The 24,082-nt window shown below is 43.4% G+C and overlaps 1 protein-coding gene and 1 pseudogene across 2 annotated transcripts in view; one reads left to right on the top strand and one right to left on the bottom strand.

Moving 5' to 3' along the window:
- Positions 1 to 24,082, top strand: part of RPS6KC1 (ribosomal protein S6 kinase C1) — a 144,322-nt gene that overhangs the window by 87,951 nt on the left and 32,289 nt on the right. For both annotated transcript variants that reach the window (XM_066619078.1, XM_066619068.1), the window contains exons 9-11: positions 1,872 to 1,964; positions 16,047 to 16,094; positions 19,058 to 19,190. In XM_066619078.1, coding sequence (XP_066475175.1) covers positions 1,872 to 1,964; positions 16,047 to 16,094; positions 19,058 to 19,190 — 274 coding nt within the window. The remainder of the gene's footprint in view (positions 1 to 1,871; positions 1,965 to 16,046; positions 16,095 to 19,057; positions 19,191 to 24,082) is intronic.
- Positions 7,428 to 7,541, bottom strand: LOC136638211 (5S ribosomal RNA; annotated as a pseudogene).

Raw genomic sequence — 24,082 nt, 5'->3', positions numbered from 1 at the left:
CTAGTTGCTGTGAATAAAGGAAGGTGAAAATTAATCTCCCTGTGTGTAGATTACCTTTTTAATTTTTGTTTTTTCTTAAAGCCTGTTTTATGGAGGGGGCATGAAAGAGAAACCTCTTCTCCAGTAGTAGTCTTTAGATAAGCTTCGGCAGGCTTTTGAGATGATACTTTTTTTCTTTCTTTCTTTTGTGGGCTGATGAATTGCTGGTTAATTTGTAGTGTTGTTATGTGTGGGGGAGAAGGTTGGACTTAAAATTCCTTTGAGTTCTTTCCAGTGTTATGATGTAGGTTCTCTTAATGAAAGATAAAATTTCCTGCATGGCATTGATTCCTGTGGGGGAATTTGCATAACTAGCTCATATAGTTCACCAACTCTATCTTCTCATGTGGTTTGAGGTACCATCACCCCAACTGCATGGAGGAGTGTATTTGTGTAGTCTAGATATAAACATTTGGACCTAGGAAATCTAGGTAAACTTTATGTAGATATTTAATACTATTTTTTTCTCGAATGTATTTCCAATCTTCCATATTATCTTGGGGTATTTTTTTAAACATTTATTTTTATAACACATGCTTTTCAAAGTATTATTAGTTTCTTCATTTCCCAGAAATGGAAGCCATACTGAGTACTGAAGGCTTTTCATCTTTTGGTGACTTCTTACAGTGGTTTTAAATGGATTTAAAAGGGGATTAGACATTTTCATGGAGGACAGGCCTGTCAGTGGTTGCTAGTTGTGATGGCTCAAGAGCCAGAGGTAGTATGCCTCTGAATACCAGATACAGGGTAAGACAGCTTGTTGGACTAGATGAGCCTTTGGCCTGATTCAGCAGCATTTTTCTTACAGTCTTATGATTTTGAGAAGTCTCTGTTGTTTGGGTTTCCAGTGCTTTAGATAAGAGTCTAACAAGAAGAGTCTAACAAAACTGGATTGTTGAGATATTAGACCTGGTTCTTGTTGGCAACCTTCAGTCTCGAAAGACTATGGTATCGCGCTCTGAAAGGTGGTTCTGGAACAGTGTCTAGTGTGGCTGAAAAGGCCAATTCGGGATTGACAATCCCTTCCACACTGGGAGCAAGTGCAGTCTGTCCCTGGTCTGTCTCCCTGGCTATGGGCCTTCCTTCTTTGCCTCTTAGCCTCAGACTGTTGGCCAAGTGTCTCTTCAAACTGGGAAAGGCCATGCTGCGCAGCCTGCCTCCAAGTGGGCCGCTCAGAGGCCAGGGTTTCCCACTTGTTGAGGTCCACTCCTAAGGCCTTTAGATCCCTCTTGCAGATGTCCTTGTATCACAGCTGTGGTCTACCTGTAGGGCGCTTTCCTTACACGAGTTCTGGTAATCACTAATCATATACCAAAATGTGACTGTTTGGGGGCATGTTGACTCTGTGTGTGGAGTGGATTCACTTTCTCTTCTGCCCCACTTTTATAATTGAGCTATGACCCCAGGCCCATCTCCTTGGAGGTAAGTTCCATTGAAAGTAATGCCACTTATTTCCTGGTTAATATGTAAAGAATCAGGGAACATAATAGGTAGTTTTGGATCAGGCTGTTTTGGCGGTATGGGTATAGATGGGTTATGCCCCTGAGTTTGCTTGCATGTTGAAAGAACTGGATACTGTCTAAAATGTTAATTTTTCTTAAATATTAATGTCTCTTTTTGCTGTGTTTTCAGTATCCCTGCGATTTATTTACTATCAACTTCATTTTTTCTTTTTCTTTTTTTGCATTAAGGACAAACAGGAAACTTCTTTCATCTTCTCTCTCTGATTTATGATAAATTTAGTTTCCTTCAGCCTGGCATTTGCTTCAGCAGGCAGTCTTCCTTCAAGTACCACCCTGATTGATGTTGTAATCTTTGATATCTTCCATTAGCCTCCAGGATCACTAAGTTCAAGGCCCTCTTGGAACCTAAGGAGCCCTGCCGAGGAACTGAAGGCCTTTAGAGTCCTTGGGGTGATTGACAAGGTAATTCTTCAGTGTCTCTTCAAGAGTTCAGTCATAAATCGACTGCATGCTGACATTCTGTCTTTGAAGCCATGGATCTTAAGGATATGAAACAAAGGGGGAAAATGACTCAAATGCATCTGCACTTTAAAATAACAAAAGTGGAAGGGGAAAAGAAAAGGCTTTTATCTAAGCAATTCATGTAAGGTCATGCAAAATATATTTGAGCTAAAGAATAAGGCACATGTTTGGTGCCATTCTGTGAGAAGGGGCCTGGATTTTAAAAATAAATGCTCCTGTTATTGTGCAGTAGCAAAAATGTGCTGGGCTGTTCACACGGATGGCTGTTTTTAACCCAACACCAAATTGGAAGACCGGGCAGCCCCTCCCACCTTTTCATATCCAAGAGTCAGAGAAAATACTGTTAAGCAGGTTTTGGGGCCTGCCTGTTGTATGTTATTTGGAACCTTGGGCTTGAGGGACTTGAGAGAGAGCCCAGAACTATTTGCTTTTTTCTTCTTAATATTTTCAGTTTTGCCTTTTGAGAACCAAAGTAGATGGTGCGTCTTTTTGTATGTATGAGGCATGCGTGTCTGTTTTCAACATTTAAATAGTAGCCAGAAGGGCCCCCAATCTGAGTTGGGAACACAGCAAGGAGAGGGGGACTAACTCTTTGTCTCTGCTGTGGTCCTGATATGGATCAGAGGCTCTAGCAGCTGCAGTTTGCTCTGGAACAAAAGTTCTAGTTGGTGCCATGGGGGAATCTGGGTCAGGACGGTGACGGGGCAAGTGGGTAAATCCCTCCTCCCATGCTGCATTCTGGATCAGGCCCTACATAGTTGGAGCAAGTACCACCACTCAAGGTGATCAATAACTCAGACTGCAATCCTATACACCAGTGGTATTCAAACTGGGGCATTGCGATGCCCCAGCCTGAAAGCCCTGGGCTCTGCCCCCTTAAAGGACAGGGGCAAGGGGAAGGCAGCAATGTGATTCCCAGGATTGCGTCGCTCAGGGGGCTGCAGGGACTGGGATGCACTCACCAGTCCCTGCAACAGCGTCCTGGGAATGTGGGGAGCCCTGTGCGAGTGTCTGCAGGGCTCCCCAGCCATCCGAAAGTGAAAGTGGAGTGATTGCGCTCCACTTCCGCAAAACCAGAAGTGGAGCGTGTTCACTCTACTTTCACCTTTAGAAGGCTGGGGAGTCCTTCAGATGCTCATGCACAGCTTCCCGCACCCCAGGATGGCTGCTGCAGGAACTGGTAAGTGCATCCCAGTCCCTGCAGCCCTTTGAGCGACGCAATCCTGGGGATCCTGTCGCTGCCTTCCTCCCTTCCTTGCCCTGCCTCCCTTCCCTCCCCTGCAAGCACTTATTGCAGTTTTCAAACTCCCAGAGAGTTTGAAAACCACAGCTATACACCAATGGTTTACAAAGTGGTGGGTTGCAACCCACCATTGGGAACCAAAAGTGGGCCATTTACCCTTAAGGGGAGTGGCCTTGTAATAGGTGTCCCAACGGCATCTCAGCAGTCATGGTCAAAAACTGGAAGTTTGAGGAAGATCCTCAAACAGAGTGATATTGTAGCATCAGGGAGTCCTGCAGAGGGGGCTGCAGGCCTCCCAGACCCTCCCCAAGGCTAGCAGGACTCCGCCAGGTAAGGAGAAAAACCCCTGGGTCCCCACGGTGCTGCAGTCACTACGGTGCTATTGGGGCATGCCGTCGCCCCAGTCTCACCCCTGCAAATACTCATCTGTGGTCCCAAACTCTGAGTAGGGCTTTGGGAATTACTACTATACACGCTTTCCTGGGTCTCATTGAACTCAGTGGAACTTACCTCTGAAAAGATATGCATAGGCTTGCGCTGTTGGTCAATAAAGCATAAAATGAAAAAGTGAGCCTTTACAAGTCTGGTAAACATTGCTGTTCAGCAGAGTACAGCCTATGTTTGACTTGTTTGACTTGATAAGGAGACAGCTGATGGCCCAATCCTATCCAGGGCCAGCCTACATGATGCAGGGATGCTGTCACGGCCTCTGTTTTAGCCCATGGGCCAACTGGGGACATATTATCAGCTTTGATAATAAATATTGTTATCTGTAAAGTGATACCAAAATTTCAGCAGGTTTATATCAGGGACAACAGTGCAGAAGCATTTAGAAAAATGCTGTTGACTTAACAGAAAACACCTTGGAGTGGCTGTACTGGATACTCCATCCTACTTCCAAAATCCTGAAAAGTATCCTACTCTTTGAACTAGCACCAGCTAGTGAGGTTCTCCTGGCAGTTGAAGCTTCTTTTTCAGGTAAAAATGGGGCAGATGTTTAGGGGAGGGAGTCTGGGTATTTGGGAGTAAGGGGGATGAGGGAAACAGGTGGCCCCCCACAATCTTTTTGGAGGCTGGAGCCTGAGGGTTCCTAGTCAGTTCAGAACTCCTAGTACTGATACCATCCTATGCTGGGAGGAAGCAGACAAGTCTGTTGTTTGTCATACAAGGCATAAACAGACTGGCATGGGGCACATCTGGAGGTATTGATTTGGGGTACATGATTGCCATAATGCAGTGAACTTGTAGTCATGAGAATTAGTTCTGTTGAGATGTGTGTGTTACACTTGCAGTACTAGATGTTCTCGTAGAATCTTGCAGCCTGAATTACTGACTTATTTACTGAGAGCACTTAGAATTGAGTCAATTTAGCCCCATTTTCTTCAGTGGCAGAAGGTCAGGCTTGTAAGTCAACATTTTTCCTTTCATCTGCTTATATCTACTTATAAGGGTTTGATCTGGTCTGGTGTTTCTTCCTTTGCATATTTATTAGAGAGCCTAGACAGAAAGAGCAATTTGACCAGCTGATGATAGCTTTCAGCTGTGTATACTGCATAAATCTGTAAGAGGTTGGGACAGTCCAGGAACTGCTTAACCTCTTAATCCTCCACCAGGAGGGACAGGGCAGATAGCTGCAAGTCTTGGGGTGCATCCATGTGAGGGATTCATCCTTTGCTGGAACACAAATGAAACATATTTATGTAGTAGCAAGATGGAGCTAGGCTACTACAGCTGATGAGATGATACAATGCTGGCAGTCAGCAAATTGAAGACAACATTAATTGCCTTCTCGGCCAGGCTTGTAAATAAAGAGAGGGGGTCCTCAAGATTGTCAAATAAAGAGAGGTTGCCAGACGCACACGTGTTCTGTCTCTTTCTCACTGACAAACAGGGAGAGAGGAAACAAGCACAGCGAATGTGTGAGGTGTTTTGTTGCCTGGAGGTGATTCTTGTTGCAGGTGACTAGGCAGGTGAACTAAGCCAAGGATGACCAACTGGTGGCCTGCAGTCTGAAGTAATTTTATCTGCACTTCTGTGGTTCTAGTTTATTCAAGCCTATGCAGTGACCTGTTCTGTAACAGAATATTTCCTTGAGAAATAATTATTTGAAACATGCTGGAAATATCAATAAAGGAAAATATCAATTGGGGCAGTTGTTCTTTTTTTCCTTTCTTAGAATAAAATGTCTCCCACATGGATTCAGAAATTGGCCATCCCTGGTTTATGCCAACACTTTTGTAAGGGGCTACCTGCGTTTAGGGTATATTTACACCAGAAACTCTATTTAATTGCCTTGGAAATTGTAATTTCATGCTGAAAATTTGATTAGATAGCCTTAGGTTTCCTCACAGAAGTATAGTGTTCTGGGTGCCCTACAGGAAATCCCTCTTCCCATGGAATCTAGATTTTTCCCTCCGTGGTGCTGATGTGGGACATTTGGGTAGGAGAGATGGCATGGAAGATATCAGATATCCCTTCTGTCCAGCACTATTTCCTCACTCAAATGAGTATCTTCTTGTGGGTGCTTTGAAGTAAAGAAAAAGATGTCAGGACACCTGATAATGGGTCTTCATCATATATAATTTGCTCCTTTATTGATTTTAAAGTATGTCAGTTTTCTTCCTGCTATGTATGCTTTCATTGATAAAAATTATGGGTGTTTTCAAACTCCATTGAAAATCAGCCTGGTTTTGATACTGACTTTTAATAGAGCGATGGCATCGCTCTGTCTCATTCATTACAATCTTATCAATACCCTTGTGTTTTGTATTAAATGCAACAATTAATCTGCATTTTTAAAGTACACAGTTAGCATTTTAAAATTGCATGTTAATTACCCTGCTTTCCATGGTATCCTGCAGGAAGATGTGGCTCAGTAAACTGATGCAGGTGTTCCAGAGTAAAAGTCTTTGGCCGATTCTGTGCATTACACAGAATGATGTGCTAGACCAGGACTGGAAGATTATCCTTTGAGAATCCCTGTCCCAGTCGAGAATTTTATTGCAGCCTGCTGCATCTTGCCTCCAATGGTGAATTTAGTCATTTTGCTAGCTCTATTATGATAACTCCCAGAAGAATCCATAGTGGGGGGCAGGATCAGAGTAGCAGGCCCTGATCTATACATATCCACTTGTGTGTGTGCATGGAATCAACATCTGTACTGCAGCATGTGCATGTGGCTCTCTCTTCAAATGGTTGGGAAACCTGGAAAAATGGAGTTTCAAAGAGCAAGACAAGAATGCACTGCATGTGCACAATTGGACATGCATTAACTTCATGCAAAAGCCCAGAAATACGCAGAACTTGCCTCTCAATAGAGTTGTATACCAGTATGGTGTACATATTTTTGTGCAAATGGCTGCACATGCTTTCATTTTTCAGATCAGTGCCAGGTCTGGATCCCTCAAACATACAGAGTACAGACAGTGTGTACTGTTGCACATGTAGCAAATGTAATGTGTGAACAACTTTGTGATCTGCCTGTGCAGATCAATAGTTATATGTGCAAGGTATACAGATTGTTCCTGCGCTGAGCATAGAGAGTGAAAAGAGCTTATGGATGTTTACTCACCCTCGATAGGTCGTGAGAGTAGAGCTACTGCTTTCTTGCACCCACATGCATGCATGTGCCTGTAGTGTTCAGGAAATGTCAATCATTTAAAAAAATTGTCCGTCAGTGAAAGTGGGATCTTTGTAGTTAGAGATAGGGATGTTGGATAGCTCCTCTCTCCTCTTCTGCCCAGTTTAATGGAGAGCAAGGAAGTCACTCATGTGTATGTGTAAGATGCTTTCTTATCTGCTGGGATGGGAATTGTGATTTATATTTGATTTCAGGCTGTTGCCATTGGATGGGTGGTGGATGGAGTGGAGTGTGGATTGGAAAAGGCTGAGATGGCTTTATTTTTGCAAGAATCCAGTCAGAGTAAAGCAAGCAGAGAAGGAGGGAACCCTGCAACCCTTGAAACTAGGTTAGGTGTGAAGGACATCCAATATTTGGGGTCGCTGTTGCCTGAGGCAAAAGTGGCAGGCCGCTTTTGAGTGTGCCAGCGTACATTTCAGCAGCAGACAGGAGGCAGGCTTCTTAAGTCAAGAGAATGAGCTCCGGTGAAGTATTAACTCAGCAAAGTTGGCAACCTTCAGTCTCGAAAGACTATGGTATAAGCCTATAGCACCTGGTATTCCCAGGCGGTCTCCCATCCAAGTACTAACCAGGCCTGACCCTGCTTAACTTCCGAGATCAGACGAGATCGGGCATGTGCAGGGTAACAGCTGGTTCACATATGCACGTACAGCTTTTGGGCTTGGCTCCCTCGTTGCTCTTTTAATGTGGGGATGCATGGAGGGGAGTCCTCAATGTCAAATAGGAGGTCTGTGGAAGAGAGGTGGCTCTTTTCCGCTGCAGGTCAGCACTGCTGCCACAGCAGGAGAGGTTTCTAGAACCCAATACAATTTCCCCAGCATGTAATCTTGAAGAGGGGAAAGGAGCAGGAGGTGCTGCTGCTGCCACTGCTCTCCCCATACTGCCCGAGTAATTGTGGCAGTCTTTTTCAAGGATCCATTCCTTGTTCCTCTTTGGAGAGATCTGCTGCTGGTGGAGTGAGTGAGGAATTGTTGCTTTAAAAGGAGAGCTTTTTCTCATGTTGCTAGAGGGGAAAAGATGAAAAGCCGTCTTCTGAAAATATTTGGGGGGGGGGGGCGGAGGACTGAAGGTGTTGTTGAATCTGGCCAGCTTGCTGTGTTTGCTTTAAAACCCTCCAGAGAGGCATGCATTCATTGCTAGCTATTGGTTCACCCAGTTGTGTCCCCTGTGACCTTGGCAGGGAGTTGAATAAGGCGACTAATGGCTGCCCACGTTCTCCGTTTCTGGTGGCTTGCCTGGCGCCCGCCTCTGGGCCTGTGACTCCCCTTCTGCTGACTTCTACGGTATTCCTTCAGTCTCTTATCTTGGCGCTTTGATGCATATGTTCTGAAGGTAGCCACCGTGACTTGGGGTGGCAGCAGATGGTAAACCTTCAGGCTGCCACCAGCTATGCTGGTGTTAAGTTGGAAACTTTGCTTTTGATGAAGAGTCAGCAGTGCATATGAAAGAGCTCTTGCTGCAGAAGTATCTTTTAATTAAAAAAATTAGCATACTGAAACAGTTGCTAATTTCTGTGTGTTTAAAGGTGTCTGAAATCAACTCTTTTCTTTAGGCTGAATGGTGGTTATTTGCCAACCTCTCTCCCCCCCTTTTCCTTTCTCTAGGTTTTCTTCTTTTGTGTATCTATTTATTTTTACAAGTCCATTTTTTTCCTCTTCTTTCAGCAGATTGAACTGTTGGATTCTGTTTAAAATCATGTCTTAGAATTTTTAGTGCACACAAGGGCTAACCAGGAGTAGCATTTTCACTTAACTGTCCCTAAGCCCAATACCTGGAACCAAAACTACAATCCTATATACAGTGTGCTTGCTTGGGAGTCAGCCTCTTTGGAGTCAGTGGGGCTTACTTCTGAGTAAGCAACCATCTGCATTGTGTGTCTCTTGGATTTCTCTCAGGCAATCCTTTGTGTCATGAAGTTAGAGTTGCAGTGTTCCTGTCAATTTGAATTGTTAAGATTAAAAAATAAAATAGAATTTTTTTGTTTTGCAGCAGTGCCCTCCTTCAACATTACCATGCTGCTGCCTTAGATAGCACAAATGTAGCCTTGCTGTTCCATTTATAATAATTTGTCCTAATTTGCATGCATTCTTGGAGTTTTAGACTGTTGATGGGGAGACTGAAAGTACTATCAAAGCACAAAGGCTCCTTTGAAAGCGGTGACTTGGTTTTTCTAGCTGTACTTTTCGATCTGATCTGCATATCTGTCTTCAATTTCATCTGCAATTTGTAAAGGGGTTTCACTAGTTTGCATAGAAAGAAAAGAAGTTGTTGGTGGGGATATGTTCTTTTGGCTGTGGATCGATTTAGAGTGGGGGTTAGCAACAGGAGACCTCTGGATTAAATCCAGTCTCCTGGGGAGTGCAGCCTGGTCCATTATTAGCAATGTAGATACCACCTAAGCTGAGGAGAAGCTGGCATCTGTGGAGATGGAACTTACCAGCAAGCCCTCCATGGAGAGGAGGCTTTGGAGTCCCTGCCCCAACTTATTTCTAGCACTCAGAAAATATACCACTGACCAGAGATTTAAAATCATCAGGTTATTGTGCTGCTTTGGCTTTCTGAAAGCTATTTTTTGAAGAAGTCGTCTTCACATGTCAGGTTTGCTTGTACTGTTGCATACTGCCAAAGGTCCATCAGTGCAAGTTACCATCATGTCGACAGAGCCCTCATTCAAGAAAAGTTGAACTGGGGGCTCGTCTTTGAAAGGAGTCTGGGAATGACCCTGTGGATTGTGAGAGAACAGCTGATCCTTGTAGGCTAGTCAGTCACTTCATACGAGATATTCCCTGTAATCCACAGAAGTCAGTCAACTTTCTTGGCATTGTACGGCTTGTTAATGTAAACAGTAGACCACATTGAGAAGTTAAAGTGCCCCTTTTGCTTATTCACCTGCCTAATATGACAATGAATAACCCATTGTAGTAACTCCCTTTTTTGAGGTTCTCTTTTGATACAAATGTACAGGTCCAGCCTATGCATACATGGATTTTTTATACATGAATTTGACTCAACATGAATGGCCCCTGCAAATAAGAAGGAATGTGCTGATCTCTGGAGAAGGGGAAAAATGCATCCCTTTAAAATCTGTTTAAAAAACTGAACAGTCCTTTAACAATAGCCTCATTAATAAGATGGAGAGAGGGCAGCTGACTGACAGTCCATCAAGCCTTCTCTCCCCAGTGAACCCCTCCCTTCCCCCTTAGCACGTGAAAGAAAGGTGATCACTTTGCATTGGTGAAGGGAGGGGCTGAGTGAAGCTCCTTTGTAGGTGCTTGGAGGAGGACTGATTGATGGATTGTCTTATCTTGCATTGCAAAGGTCAGCAAGGCTATTTTTAAATCACTGGAGCAAAGAAACTTTGTTTTTTAAATTGATTTGCTATAGTGCATTTTTTGCCATCCATGTGAGTGCTTGGAACGGAACCCATGCGAATAATGAGGCTCAACCTGTATTTAATTGGTTTGCTAGAGAAAGTAATCTTGATCTCATAACAAATGGTCAGCTGGGAAGGAATTGCTTTTAAAATCTGTCCGTAGTCATGGGATTAAATAAGAATTTGTCTTTACTAGCAAGGGTATAGTCAGACCCATAGAGTGTGTGTGATATCTCATCCCCCTTCCTGGCCTCATTCTGCCTTCCTGGGTCCACTTGGACTTGCCCCAGCAAAATCACTGGTGCAGGTCTCAGTAGACCCATTCAGGCTACAAAGGCTTACCCCCAGGCAAGGGAACAAATGTTCCCTTACCCAGAAGAGACCTCAGGGACTACCCCCCCCCCCAGTAGGATGCAGTGTGCACTCTGGTGAGATGGCTGCATCAGTGGGGGTGGGGGGTGGGGGTTAGTTAGGATTGGGCTGTTCAGCCTATAACATGATGCATGGTGTGAAGAGATACGTTTTTCTCCCAGTAGAACCAGGTGTTTCAATTCGATGAAATTGATTAGTGGGCAGGGTGACCAGATACAATGGAGGACAAAGTGCATATACCTTTAACCATTGTATTAAAGAGGGAATTTTGACAAGTGCAACTTTAAAAACCCTTCCATGTTCAGTGCACCTGCCAAAATTCCCTGTTCTATACCAGGGGTCTCCAAACTTTTCAGCCAGAGGGCCGCATCAAAAATCTGGGATGGTGTCGATGGCTAGAAAATATAAAATTTAAATAAATACATTAGAGATGGAACTTTGATGAATGAATAAATGAATGGACTCAAATTTCCAAGCACCAACACACACCACAGAAATAAAGCACACACTTAAATGGACTCCCATTCCCCCCACCCCACAATCAGATTACTTACAAGTTCAGGAGTAAATACCTCAGAACCAGTACATCGCAGGAAACACCTGGAACGTGCTGGGAGGGGAGGCCTCCCTGATCCTTAGAAAGCCTCCCAAGGCCTTCAGAGGACTAAAAAAGTTACTTCCAGTTTTTCAGGGAACCAAGTAGTGATGTTTCTAGGTCCTCAGAACATCCTCGGGACACAACCGGAGCACAGCTCCAGTCGTGTTTGGTTGAGTGGGCCAGAGGCTGTTAGGCGACCAGAGGCTGACTGCAGGCTGGATAGAGGCTGGCCACAGGCTGAATCTGGCCCCTGGACCAGGGTTTGGAGACCCCTGTTCTATACAGTGGTTAAAGGTACAGGCACTCTGTCCCCATTTGTGTCTGGTAGCCCTGTCAGTGGGACATTCAGGTCAGAGGAAAGGGAGAACTTTGCACAGCACATAACTAATCTGTAGAATTCACTGGCACAAGATGAGGTGATGGTTGCCAGTTTCGTAGCTGTAATAGGAATTTGGACACATTCACGGAAGACAGCTTTATCAATTACTACTAGCCATGATGGCGCTGTGCTTCTTCCAGGTGCAGTGGTAGCATGCCTGTGACTACCAGGTACAAGGGAGCAATGGTGGGAGAGATATATGCCTTTTTCCTGCTTCTTGGCTTTCCAAAGGCAACTGGTTGACCACAGTGTGGAACAAGATACTGAATTAGGTAATGCTTTGACCTGATCCAGCAGATCTTAAGTTTTGGTCTGATCAGTGCCTGGATGGATGACTGTCTGACTCTGGGAGCCCCACAGATGGAGCTGTCAGCTCTGTGATGGAGACGAAGGTGGGATTCAAATGAAATAATAAATGCATTTAGAACATGGTCACTGTATACTGGCTTCCTCACTGTAGCTGCTCTTCTGCATCTTCCTTGGGTGCTAAATGGATTACAAAAAAGCAATAAATGGTTCACTACTCAATAAAATGGAAATGTGTGGTTACTTTGACTTTTTTCCTGAAATATTATGTCCAGTTCTAGACACTGCAGTCTAAGTGACAAACAGGAGTGGGTTCAGAGGACAGTGACTTGGATGGTAAAGGAGATCATGTCCTGTGAGGAAAGGTTGAAGGAACTGGACATGTTCAGTTTGGAGAAGAGATGATGAAGATGTGACACAATAATTATCTATAAATATAGTGTACCTTATCTGTGGGTTTGGCACCTGCAGATTTGAGCATCTGCAGATGGCAAATCTGCGGCTGGAGGGGTAATGTTTGTCTCTTCAGACAAATGCTGTAACTGTGGAGAGCAGGGGTGCAACCGTGGCACCACACAGAGGCACCACAGCCACATCCCCATATCCTGTTAACAGTGGAATGCTGTCCGTAGTTAGCATGAACAGGGTTCACTACACATAAATTGTTTTTAGTTACATGCTGAGAAGGCGAAGCCAAAATGTTACGTCTGCAGGTGACAAGAATAGAGTGCATGGACTTCAAGGTCATTTATGGTGATTCCTAAAGAGGTGCGAAAAAGGAGCTTGTAGGCCATATGTTGGCCACTCCTTCTTAAAGAATGAGAGCGTAATATGTTAGCCATGTACTGGCTAGATGTAGCTAAGCAAACAGAATGCTCCCTTTAATTCCTCCTATTAACTGTATCCCTCCAATAATGATATGCTATCAAAGGTAATTATTTCATGACAGTTTGGTTACAGCAGTTGTTTTATCCTGAAATGAAAGTCTGTGTTGGGCTCTTTTGATAGGGAAGACAATCATGTCAAATTAGTCCAAATTAGATTTTTGTCTTTAGAAAGGTGAGCAAAGCCATGAGCAGTGTTATTAAATTGGTGTGTTCTCGTCTACAAATGAACCAGCCCTCTTGAGGGTTAAAGAAGCTATTATTCTGTCCTTTATGCTGACGGCTTCACTACCTATTAGCTGCGTGTTGGTATTTTTTTTAAAATGCTTGGCTCCTTATGATCTTTGTGTATGCAATGATAATATTAATACAGAGTCGTAGGCCCATTCATTAAGAAATGACTCCAAAATGAGGTTGCTGCATGTAAATTTGAAGAGCTGCAGATGTTGTGTGCAGACATTTCTTTTTTGGAATTAGCCGTATGGCTAATAATTTCCAAGTGGCTAAAGCTCTTGTTAGCAGGAGTGCTGGGGTGTTAAGAATGGGCCTATAAATAACTTTAAGAAGGGAAGTTGAAGGTGCTTCTTTTTTAAAGACTATTGTTAACTAAACATTATTGCCAAACAGATGGAAAGCATTCACCAGCCTGATGTTTTTTCTCTAATTATATTATCTCCAGTCCTGTATGGCTCAGTTGAAGAGGTGTATCCAGGGGCCAATTTATAATCATTTAACCAACACCTGTTTGGGAGAAATTGACAGTCAAAGGGCACATTTAAAAAAAAAATCACATATGTTCTTGTATTTACTGCCTCAATGTGAATGTTAGCTAGCTGCAAACAAACTTAGTCAAAAAGACAAAGTCCCTGGAAAATTGATGCATCACTTTCTAACCAGCTTTATCTGTTTTAATTTGGCATTTCTTTTCTTTTTCCCCCCTCCTCCGGTCTTTTGGTTAAACAGGGACAGGAAAACTCAATTTTCCTGCTATGATTTAGCCCATCAGTTCCTAGTCTGTTTTTAAACAGCTCTGATTTTCAATCTTGTGAAATCTTGATAGGAAATTTACCAAGTCAGCACTTGTGAAAGTGTGAGTAGATTTGTTTTCTCCAGTGGCCTCACAACTAAAGCATGTAAATATGGACAGCATAGTTATAAAAAATGATCTTTAAACATCCATGCTCTGAATGAATTTTACACCACACAGTCAACATGTTGAAGAAAATTACAATATTAAAATCAAATTCTGAAAGTTCCAATTGCTTGCAAATATGTATGTATGGAGTAAATGGATCATTGCCTCTGATCGTTGCCTCTAATACTGAGCTGTGTTCCCTTGCTCAGAGCTTGTGTTCTGGATATTTGGTACATACATGCCAACATTGAGTTTTGTTATCCATTCAGTCCCTCATCCCTGTTTTGATGTGCAATAAGTGAAAACTTCAGAGCTATTCTAAGCTTGTGTTGGGCCAGTTTGGACTGTGTTAAAGTATGAGAAGACTGTGGAGTTTTCTTGAATTTGAAATGTCATTGAATGAGTGAATTCAGGTTTAATGAAGCTGGAGTTGTGTGATGTGTGCAACAAATATGAAAGACTTTTATCAAAAGTTTCTATTCTTGTGCAAATTAGACATTATTATCTTGCTGTCCAGGACTGGGTTTCTGTCATGCCCTCTTTAAAAAAATACTATTTTTCTTACATACATCCCAGGATATTGGTTTGGGACCATTACATACAGAATCAGTGGAAGCGTTTTGTTCCTTGATTCTTCTTCCATTCAATTTTGTCAAACAGAATTTAAGACTATTTTGAGAGTTGGGTAGTATTGTGTACAAGCTGATATGTACGATATATTCCACTCGTATATTCCACTAGCACAGTTTGGTCCCAGATGATACATTGTCCTGTTGAGTGTTAACTGGCTATATGTACAACTCTCACCCACTAAATATCCATTTGTCGTTTCCAGCATAATACTGGTTCTAGTTTAAGCAAGAATAAGTGAAAGAAAGGCCTGAGGAGGAGGAGTTGGGACTGCTAATGTGACCTAGAAGAAATAACTCAATTCACACAAGCTGATTGCTACGCAGTTATTATTCTGTGTTTATACTTGGCTTGTGTCTGGAAAATAAAGTGTGCCCCTCACAAAAGTGCTGTGGAAAGCAGATGTGCTCAGGCTTTGTGTGAGTTCCAGAGAATTATACCATTTCTATGATTTGAGAAATAAACATCTGGATTCTAAAATTTTGAGTCGGCGTATGAATGTAATCTTCAGAGGTACTGAAGAACCTTAAGCTGGAGGAAGAACCTTAAGAGGAATGCCTGTAACTTATGCATTGCCATTATTATTTATTGAACTGTCCTTGAAGAGTTGAGAAGTAGCCGTAAGCACTAGTTCACACATGATCACCGCATATAGGTGGTGTATGTTCCAGGACAAAGAAGTAAGCTTCAGGATCATTAGTCTTCTCCCCAATATACAAGAAGCCTTTAATGTGAAGTCTACCCATGTAAATACATGGGCCCTACCCACACAGTCTGTCCAACCCTGATTCGTAGCAGATGGATTTTATGAGCTTGTATAAGCATTTATGTATGGTGGCTTTGGTTCACCTTCAGGAATTCTACTTAGGGTGAGAAAGGACATGAGCCTGTGTAGCTGGTTATCACACTCTACTGCATGTGCAGTCTACCTGCTGGGGCTGTGTGTCACCTGGTCCCTATGGAGATGAATGTGTTTTCATTCCGAAAGGGTATCTTTAGGGCTGTCATTTGAAAAAATCTAAGACAAGATCATATAATAGATGAATTTGATAAAATCGCATAAACCAGCATATGAGTAAAATAGTTCTCAAGAAAAAGCTTTCTTCTTGTTTTTAGATTATCCATATTACACAGTGGGTACCATCTGAGAAGAGACATTTCCTCTTGTATGGGAGACAAGGGGAAAGGCCTCTTCTAATGTGATACCTGCCATTTACAATATTTGTAAATACTTCTGTTAAAAATTGTTACCTTAACAAAGTCTGCTTGATTAACTGAGAGCACCTTTTAAATTGATCATCAGTTGATTGCCTGAATGTTGCAATCCTAGTGTCTTTATAAATTTATTATTGTATATATTAGAAGGTTTTTGTTAAATACGTTTTTCCGAAGACTTGCTTTCACTGCTTTGTCCGAATTCTGCATTCAAAGTGGGATTTATATAAAATTCTGTTTCCTTTAGGTTTTGCTTGTCATAGATACTAGAACGCAGCAGACATTTATTCTGAAGGTAAGTTAAATCATTATTTTCCCCAATAAATTGGCATACCATTGTAGAACTATCCATCACCCCATGCATGGATCAGCTCACGTAATCCAGAATACAGTGGGTCACAAGCTTTGTTTATAGTGTTCATGCGAGGGCATTGCTAACCTTTGATATTAGCCACCATATAAGGTTGTTTTTATTTGGTGATGTCTTTGTGATACATGTGGTCATGAACAGCTATGAGCATCCATGTTAAGACTCCCCATGAGAAAATTAGAGTCACCCCAATCAAAGCAAAGGCAAAATCAGTAGGAAGTTTAACTGATCGAACTTACACTTCCCCACCCCTCCATTAGTAGATATTAAGAAAAGTGCACAGAGGATTGCAGTCAGTTTTATGACATGTTTGAAATATTTCTACTTTAGATTTACTGGACTGCAAAATGCCTGTTAAGAATAAGAGGTCACATCTTGGCAAAAGGCAGATCAGCAGTGGATCAGTATGACCCCAGAATGGAGCTATGGAATATCTGAAAATATGTCAGTGTTCTGAGATAACAACCTGTCACTAAAATAAACGAATTGTGGGCAGCCCCCAAACAACTTGTTCCTTTGTCAAATGGTCCATCCTTACACAGGAAGGCTTAATATTTCCATTGTATATCTCTACAGAAGTACGTTCTGGCCAAGTCTTCTTCCCTTTCTGAACCCCATCAACATGGAGTATATTTTTCCTTTAATAGACTTAAATTCAAGTTTACTACCTTGTGGTGGTAATGGTAGTGCTGATTATAATAGACCCCCCACTTTACAATGGGTTCACTTTATGATCAAATCACTTTACAATGAACTCTCTGTAGTGAAACAAGGTTCACTATACAATAAATTATTCACTTTACTGTGGCTCATGATTGGTGCCCTGAAGACCTCGTGGGTGACATACAATCAACAATATGAATGCAAATGATTGGTTGCATCTCAGCCAACAGCAGCATTTTTAACATGGCTGTATGCTTGGAGAGTAGGATATGGTCCATGTAAACGCTGATGTAGAACCAAACCTTCTAGGTAGCACCTCAAACTGGTAGTGGAGTTTTTAACAATGCGGCTGTGAGTATCGGCTGTATGTAGTGAGGGAATGGTACAGCCCTGTAATTTGTGTTTTAGAAATACAATATTGAGTAAATAGATAACCATGGCACCTAAAAAGAGCAGGAAGGTACCTTTGAAATCACCTTTTGAGAGGGAAATCGCTTTGATCTGTGGCAGAAACCTCAGCTTTGAAGGTCTTGGAATGAATTACCAAAAAACATTGTGTTACTGGGTTCACGTTACAGTAGTTTCACAATACAATGGTGTCTCTGGAATGAATTACCATCATAAAGTGGGAGTCTGCTGTATTGCTGTATTAATACTGCAGTAGGCCAGAATGAACACCTTGGATCAGGTGGAGCGGTGGAGCTCCACGGGACCCGCCTCTCTCCCTCCCCCCAGCACTCTCTCTGCCCTCCTCTCTGCCTGCCCTCTCCCTGCCTCCCCACGCCTCCCTCTCCCCGGAACACCTCCTCCCGGCCTCCTCCCTGCTCCCACTTACTGTGCTGTGGCTCAGCGGTCTGTGAGACCACCAAGCAGCAGAGAATGGGCGCCTGCCTGGCGCTAGCCCAGCACCAGCCAGTGCTGGGCTAGCACGGGCGCTGGTCCAGTGGTAAGCCTCACAGACATGCCTTATGGCACGTTTGCGACAGTGTACTCTGGCGGAAAGCCGGAGCACCGAGCTCAGGATTGGGCTCTTATACCCTGCTTTTCCACCCTGCTTAAGGGCCCTCAAGGCAGCTTCCAACAATATTTCAATACAATAATAACAGTGCTAAAAACATTAAAATAATTAAAACGACAATAAAACACAATTGGATCACAGATTAAAAGATGCTTCATAAAAACCGACACTCCCTGAAGTCAGCATTTAAAAGCTTCCTTAAATAAAAAAGGTCTTGAGACTCCACTGAAAGGACTCCAAAGAGGGAATTTTCCAGACGGCGAGAATTCCTCAAATGGGGTGCCACCACCGAGAAGGCCCTATTTCTTGCCACCATCCCCCTCACCTCTATTAGTGGCGGCACAATTAGAAGGGCCCCCTCTGATGACCTGAGAGGACGGGTAAGATTATATGGAAGGAGGCAGTCCCTCAAATACCCTCGACCCAAGCCCTCTATCCTGAAAAACATCTAGTACAAAATGTACCATGTGAAGTTACTGTGTTACGAGTTTTGCCTCCTACACAAGCAGCCACTAATGAAGTGGAACGTGATGTCACATTGCACATTTTGTTTTAATGGACATTCTCAAGGAGAAGGAGATGCAGGGCTATTTTCTGCAGCAGTTGCAAGTTTCTTCTAATGTATATCTATGTCCTTAGAGAACAGAAGCACACTTTATTTGCCGGTTTACTAGCGGTATTGCTTCCTTCATAACATTCTTTCTCTGTGTGCCACCTTTAAAAATCAGACTCTTCAGGCAACAAAACATGTCACCGTTTTATCTACTCAGTTTTCTAGAAACGTGTGCTTAACCCAGCCCTTAAAATTGATCTGTTTGATATTGCCTCTGGAATCTGAATATATTTAACAATTGTGATTTAGTTTAAAACTAAAGCACCCCAAAAAAGAGAGTTTCTTTTTGGGGAAAAAAAGGTCACAGGGAAATAACGGAGTGTCATCCTGATGACTTGGTTTGCGAGAGATTCTAATGAAAACATTGACCCATGTAATTGATTTTAATGGCAGCTTTGTGCCATCTTCTGTTCCCTGGATATGCGCCAGATGCCATCAGCAGGGCCTCGGGGGACTGAGGGGCATAGAGCAGCAGATGAGTGGTTTCTCTGAAGCCTAGAGTAACTCGGATAGATTAGTTTGGTTGATAAACACAGAGCACAGCAGGCTCCAAAGGCAACTGAGGGTACAACTGACCTTTTTGTTCTCTGTCAGGGTCTAAGGAAAAGTAGCGAGTACAGCAGGAAGAGAAAGACCATCATTCCCCGCTGCGTGCCCAACATGGTGGCTCTGCACAAGTACATCATCTCAGAGGAATCGGTATTCCTTGTGCTGTACCACGCAGAAGGTTGGTCTGTGGATTCAGATACGTTGGTGGGGAGGGAGAACATTGTCGGCTTTTCAGTCAATGACATCCCAATGTTAGAGGAGTGTCTTTAAAGCCAGAGTGTTCCTAACTGCTTAGAAAACAATTGCAAAGCACATTAAAGCCATACCTGCCCAACGTTGCATATATGCAACAGGGAACAAATGTGTACACTTGCGGGCTGGGCAAAAAATGGGTTAACATGTTTTCCTACTTTGAATCTCTTGCTCCAGGACTTTCCTTGTTATGTGCTGTAGTAGCCACTTCATACTTGGACACGTTTGATGTTTCTTTCTGACCTCACAGAACAAGAATTGCAGAGTAGGTGAGGTCTTGCCTGAATGTTTTAGGTTGCACAGAACTCTTTCTCTGGCAGGATGTTTCAGTAAAGCAACCACATAGATCTTTTGTGCCAGCCAGTGACGGCATGCTCATGTTGTTATACTGTGTGCAAAACTTTCCTAACCTTGAGATGGAGTGAGGAAATTGAAGCAGGTACTTAGGAGTGGATCACACAAACACTTTCCCCTATGTGCCAGCTTGGGCTTACTATCACACTGCTTTAATATCGCTATCACTCAGTGAGGGAAATCATGTGAGGGAGAAGTTAGTGAGAAGGGAGCTGCACACACCAGCAAACTGGCAGCAAAAATCCCAATCACTGCAAGAGTTTTTGGTCAGGCACTGGGATCACTGCTGTAGTTATCTGCCCAGTCCACACGAACCTTTTCTCTGTGCAAAGAATTCTCAAGGACAGCACTGGATTGGTTACATGTATGGGAAAGTGCCTATGTGAACCCTGAGTCTTTTTTTTTTTTTAACAGTTTTTGAACTATGTTCAGGTTACACACAGACTTCTCTGAGACAAAGCAGTACATTAAAAATTTATTCCATTTGCCAGGTAAAAAGTGGCCATTAAGTCAGAATAAGGTGGTCCAACACACCGCCTGCAGGCCACACGCAGCCTGCAAGACCTGTTCTCTCAGGGTTGTTTGCAGCCCCCCATTTCCCCCTGTCCGGCACTGCATGCCTGCCCCACTTGAACTGATGAGCACAAAGGCAATCCACAGTGTTTTTGCACTCATCGGCTTGAGTGGGGCAGGGAATGCTGGCAGCTTTTCAGTCTCTCTACAGTGCCGTTCAGGCGAATGGTGTGGCAGGGAGATGAAAAAGCCTCACCGCACCCATTGCCACCTCCGCGCTTGCACCCTGGGCCTGCTGAATGACTTCTTCAGGCTTAGAATGCAGGTGTAATTGGTGGTGATGTCATCTGGTCACCTCCAGAATATGCAAAAAGCCTATCTAGCCTATATCAAACTCCAACTAATCCAACATTCTCTTTGCTAGCCAGATAGATTTAAAAATTCCACAAACCAGAGCATGAACGCCAAATTTCCCTGGTTTTTTTCACCAGTATCTGACACTCAGAGATAGTCTACATAGATTAGGGCTACATAGAATATGCAGCTTCTGTTGTTTTCCTGTCTTTATCTTCACCTCCAGCCTGGCAGGTCATTCTGGGTGTCTTAAAAACTTGCAGCCTTCATTATGAGCAAAGATTGGTCCGAATATGAAACATATTTGAAGGTGTGTTACATTGAAGGCAAAATTCTAAGCGCCCCCTTCAGCTGGCACAAGTCCCTTGCGCTGGCCGAAGAGTGTAATGAAAGTGCTGTAAAGCGCTTTTGCGCCATTCTTTGGGGAGAAAGCCTGGTGCACAGACATGTGCTGGCCGCCCTGTGCTGATGCAGGCCTCTGGGATGGGTGAGTTTCGTCAGCAGAGTTTGGCTGGCACAGGGGTCTGCGGGGTGTGTGAGTAGGCCGAGGAGGAGGTGGGAGGGAGGTGTTTTGTGGTAGGGGGAGGACAGGTGTTTCAGGTGTTCCTGAGGACAGGTGGGTGGGCAGTGTGAGGGGGGGCCAGGATCTGGCACTTATGCTGGATCTTCGCCTCATTCCTGGGCGGCCCAGGGCAGTCCTGGGCTGTTCAGATATGTGCCATCAATTTAGGTGTACAGATCTGAGTAGCCCCATTGGGGCTGCTTTGGCTCTCCCTAGGGTAAGGAGAAAAGTTTCCCTTGCCTTGGGCCAAGCCTCAGACAGCCCAAAACTTGTGATTGATACAGTGCAGTCCCGCTGGCCTGTCTGTTCCAGTGCAAGTAAGGATTGTGCTGTGAATCATTCCATTGATCCACTTAGCTCAGTATTATCTACAGCAGTGGTTCCCAAACTGGTGGATCGCAGCCCACCCTTAAGAGGCGTGGCCCAGAAATGGGTGCCCCGATAGCACAGCAGCAATTACGGTGGTGCCAGGAACAAAGGTTTTTTTTTTTTTTTAACTTACCTTGGGGGCTACGCTGGCCTCTGGGAGGTCTGGGAGGCTTGCAGTTTTCATGCAAAATCTGGAAGTGAATTTCAATAGCTGATTGGAGCTATTCGGAGCAGTGTGGAGGCCTGCAGACTCCTCTACTTTGAGCCTCTCAGACCCTCCCAGAGGCTAACGTTTACCCCCCCAGGTAAGTTAAAAAAAAACTTTAAAAACCTTGCTCTCAGTGGTACTAGTTCAGTTGGGGCCCCCCACCCCCACCCATATTTACCACGGTCCAAAGGTCTGAGTACGACTTTGGGAACCCCTGGAATACACTAACAGTGGCTCTTTGAGGTTTCAGACAGAGGTCTTTCCCAGTCCTCCCTGGAACCAGCTGTATGCAAAGCAGATTCTCTGTAACTGAGCAATGCTCCCTTCCCATCGTGTCCACTCTGTGCCCTCTTCACCGCTCTGTGTTCTGTGGCCACTGTGAAGATTTTTGTTTCCTGAACGGGATGGTATGAGTTAGAGAGAAATTTGAAATTGAATGTAAAGTTTAAGGAGCGAGGAGTCAAACCTATTGGGTTTTTGGCAAATTGGTTGGTGTCTGTTTGATAGTTAAAATGCCCAGTATCCCTAGAAGAATAATCACAGCCTTTTTGAACATTTTGTTTTTTTAAACAAAAGCTTTTGTTGAGTTTCTACAATTACGCAGTTGTTCTGATTTGGGCACTCTAAGTAAATAGCTAATGGCACTGCGTACAAGTTCAAAGCAGAACTGCAGAGCTGTGCCTTCCATGTCTTTAGGAAATGGCTGGTATGTTCAGGGAACAGGTGGCAAAGAATAATAATTTTTTTGATTTCTCCCCGTCCTGATTAGCACATGGATTTAAATATTTTCTAAGTTTAATTGCCCCTTTAGTTTCAAACAAAATGCAGACTATAAATTACAGCATTCCTAACCTGCAGAAAACAAGAAGATGCTCAAAAGTGAGGTACAGTACATTGTAAGAATGTGCACTTGTGGAGATGAGAATATGAGAAGGCAACTAAACTTGGATCACAACCTGTTTATGCTACTCCGACATAGCATGTGCATGGGAAATTTCTATGTTTCTGGTTTGGTGACCTCTCCCAGAATGCCTTGTTGGGTCATGTGGCATAGTGTACCATCCATGCTATCTTTGATTGCCTTTGTCTGGAGTACAGATGGATTTGGGGCAAGATGTGAGTTGAAGGTTCAGGTCCATGTGGCCATGGGGTCTCTGCACAGCAGTACATCTCCATGATATTAGTCTTAAGCAGGTGTGTCCTAAGAATACATGAATGTGGCTCCTGATGCCAGGTGGCAGAAATATGAAATTCCGTTCTTGGTTGGCCTTCTCTTCCATTCCATTAGCACATTAGGAATACATACCTCTGGCATAGGTAGGATGTCTCCCAGAATTTCCTTCTTGGACCTTCTTTAGCCCATATAGTAACAATAATGAGCACCCAACAGCCAAATTCTATCCAAACCCCACTGCCAACGTAGCCACACCACTGAAGCATGTGGTGCATCCTATGGGAGACAATCCCATGGGACTCCTCAAGGCAAGAGAACATTTGCCTTTCAGAGCCCTTGCCCAGGTGTAAGCCTCTGCTGCCCTGATGAGTTTACTTGGACCTACGCCAGTGATTTTACTTGCAGCAGCAGAATGGCGGGTCGTATTTTACGACTGCTTTAAATACATTGTGCTGCTGGAAAGCACATTCTGATGGCACAGTGGCTCAGTAGGATTAGGCCCTCAGATGTCTAGGACAGAATTTTGTCCATGAGAGAGAAACAGAAGTAGGGTAGCTGCAGAAGACCAATTTATTAATTCAAGGAGTATAAATTCCAATATGTTTAGAAGAAATAGGTCTTCTTTGGGGGACTTTTGTAAAAATGCATGAAATTAAGTTTAACAACATTTGAATTTTTTTTTTTAATTCAGCTACACAAAGGCACACAAAATGGCCAGTAAACAGTGCTTCATGTGATGAAACTTGCAAGCATAAGAACATAAGAGGAGCCTTTCTGGATCAGGCAAAGGACCCATCCAGTTTAGCTTCTTTTATGTCATAGCGGCCCACCAGATCCTCCTGAGAGCACACAAGATCATTAGATACTGGTATCTTGTTACCACTCCCCTGCGCATGATGTTCAGAGGTAGGCTACCTCTAAAACCCAGAGCTTGCATATAGTCATCATGACTTGTAACCTGTGACAGACCTTTCCTCCTTAAACTGTCCAACCCCCCTTTAAAGGTATCTAGGTGCCCTCATTTAAAGGTGCTGTCACAACATCTTATAGCAAGGAGTTCCATGGCACAAGTACCAATAATTCCAAAGGTAATATGGCATATTCAAAACTAAAATAAGGGTATCAAAGTTTTTATTTAAGTGTGCAATACTGCCATTTAGGTTAAAAGCACTTTGGAAAGCAATGCACATTAAATTTAAAAATATTTATACAATTAAAACATCAATTAAACAATTAAAATAATTAAAAATAACACCAATAGGAACAATGGAATGTTCCTACTAA

This window comes from Tiliqua scincoides, chromosome 1 (genome assembly GCF_035046505.1).
Source record: "Tiliqua scincoides isolate rTilSci1 chromosome 1, rTilSci1.hap2, whole genome shotgun sequence".
NCBI lineage: Eukaryota > Metazoa > Chordata > Lepidosauria > Squamata > Scincidae > Tiliqua > Tiliqua scincoides.
Note: the sequence above shows the minus strand (reverse complement) of the source record. Positions and strands in the feature narration are given on the sequence as shown.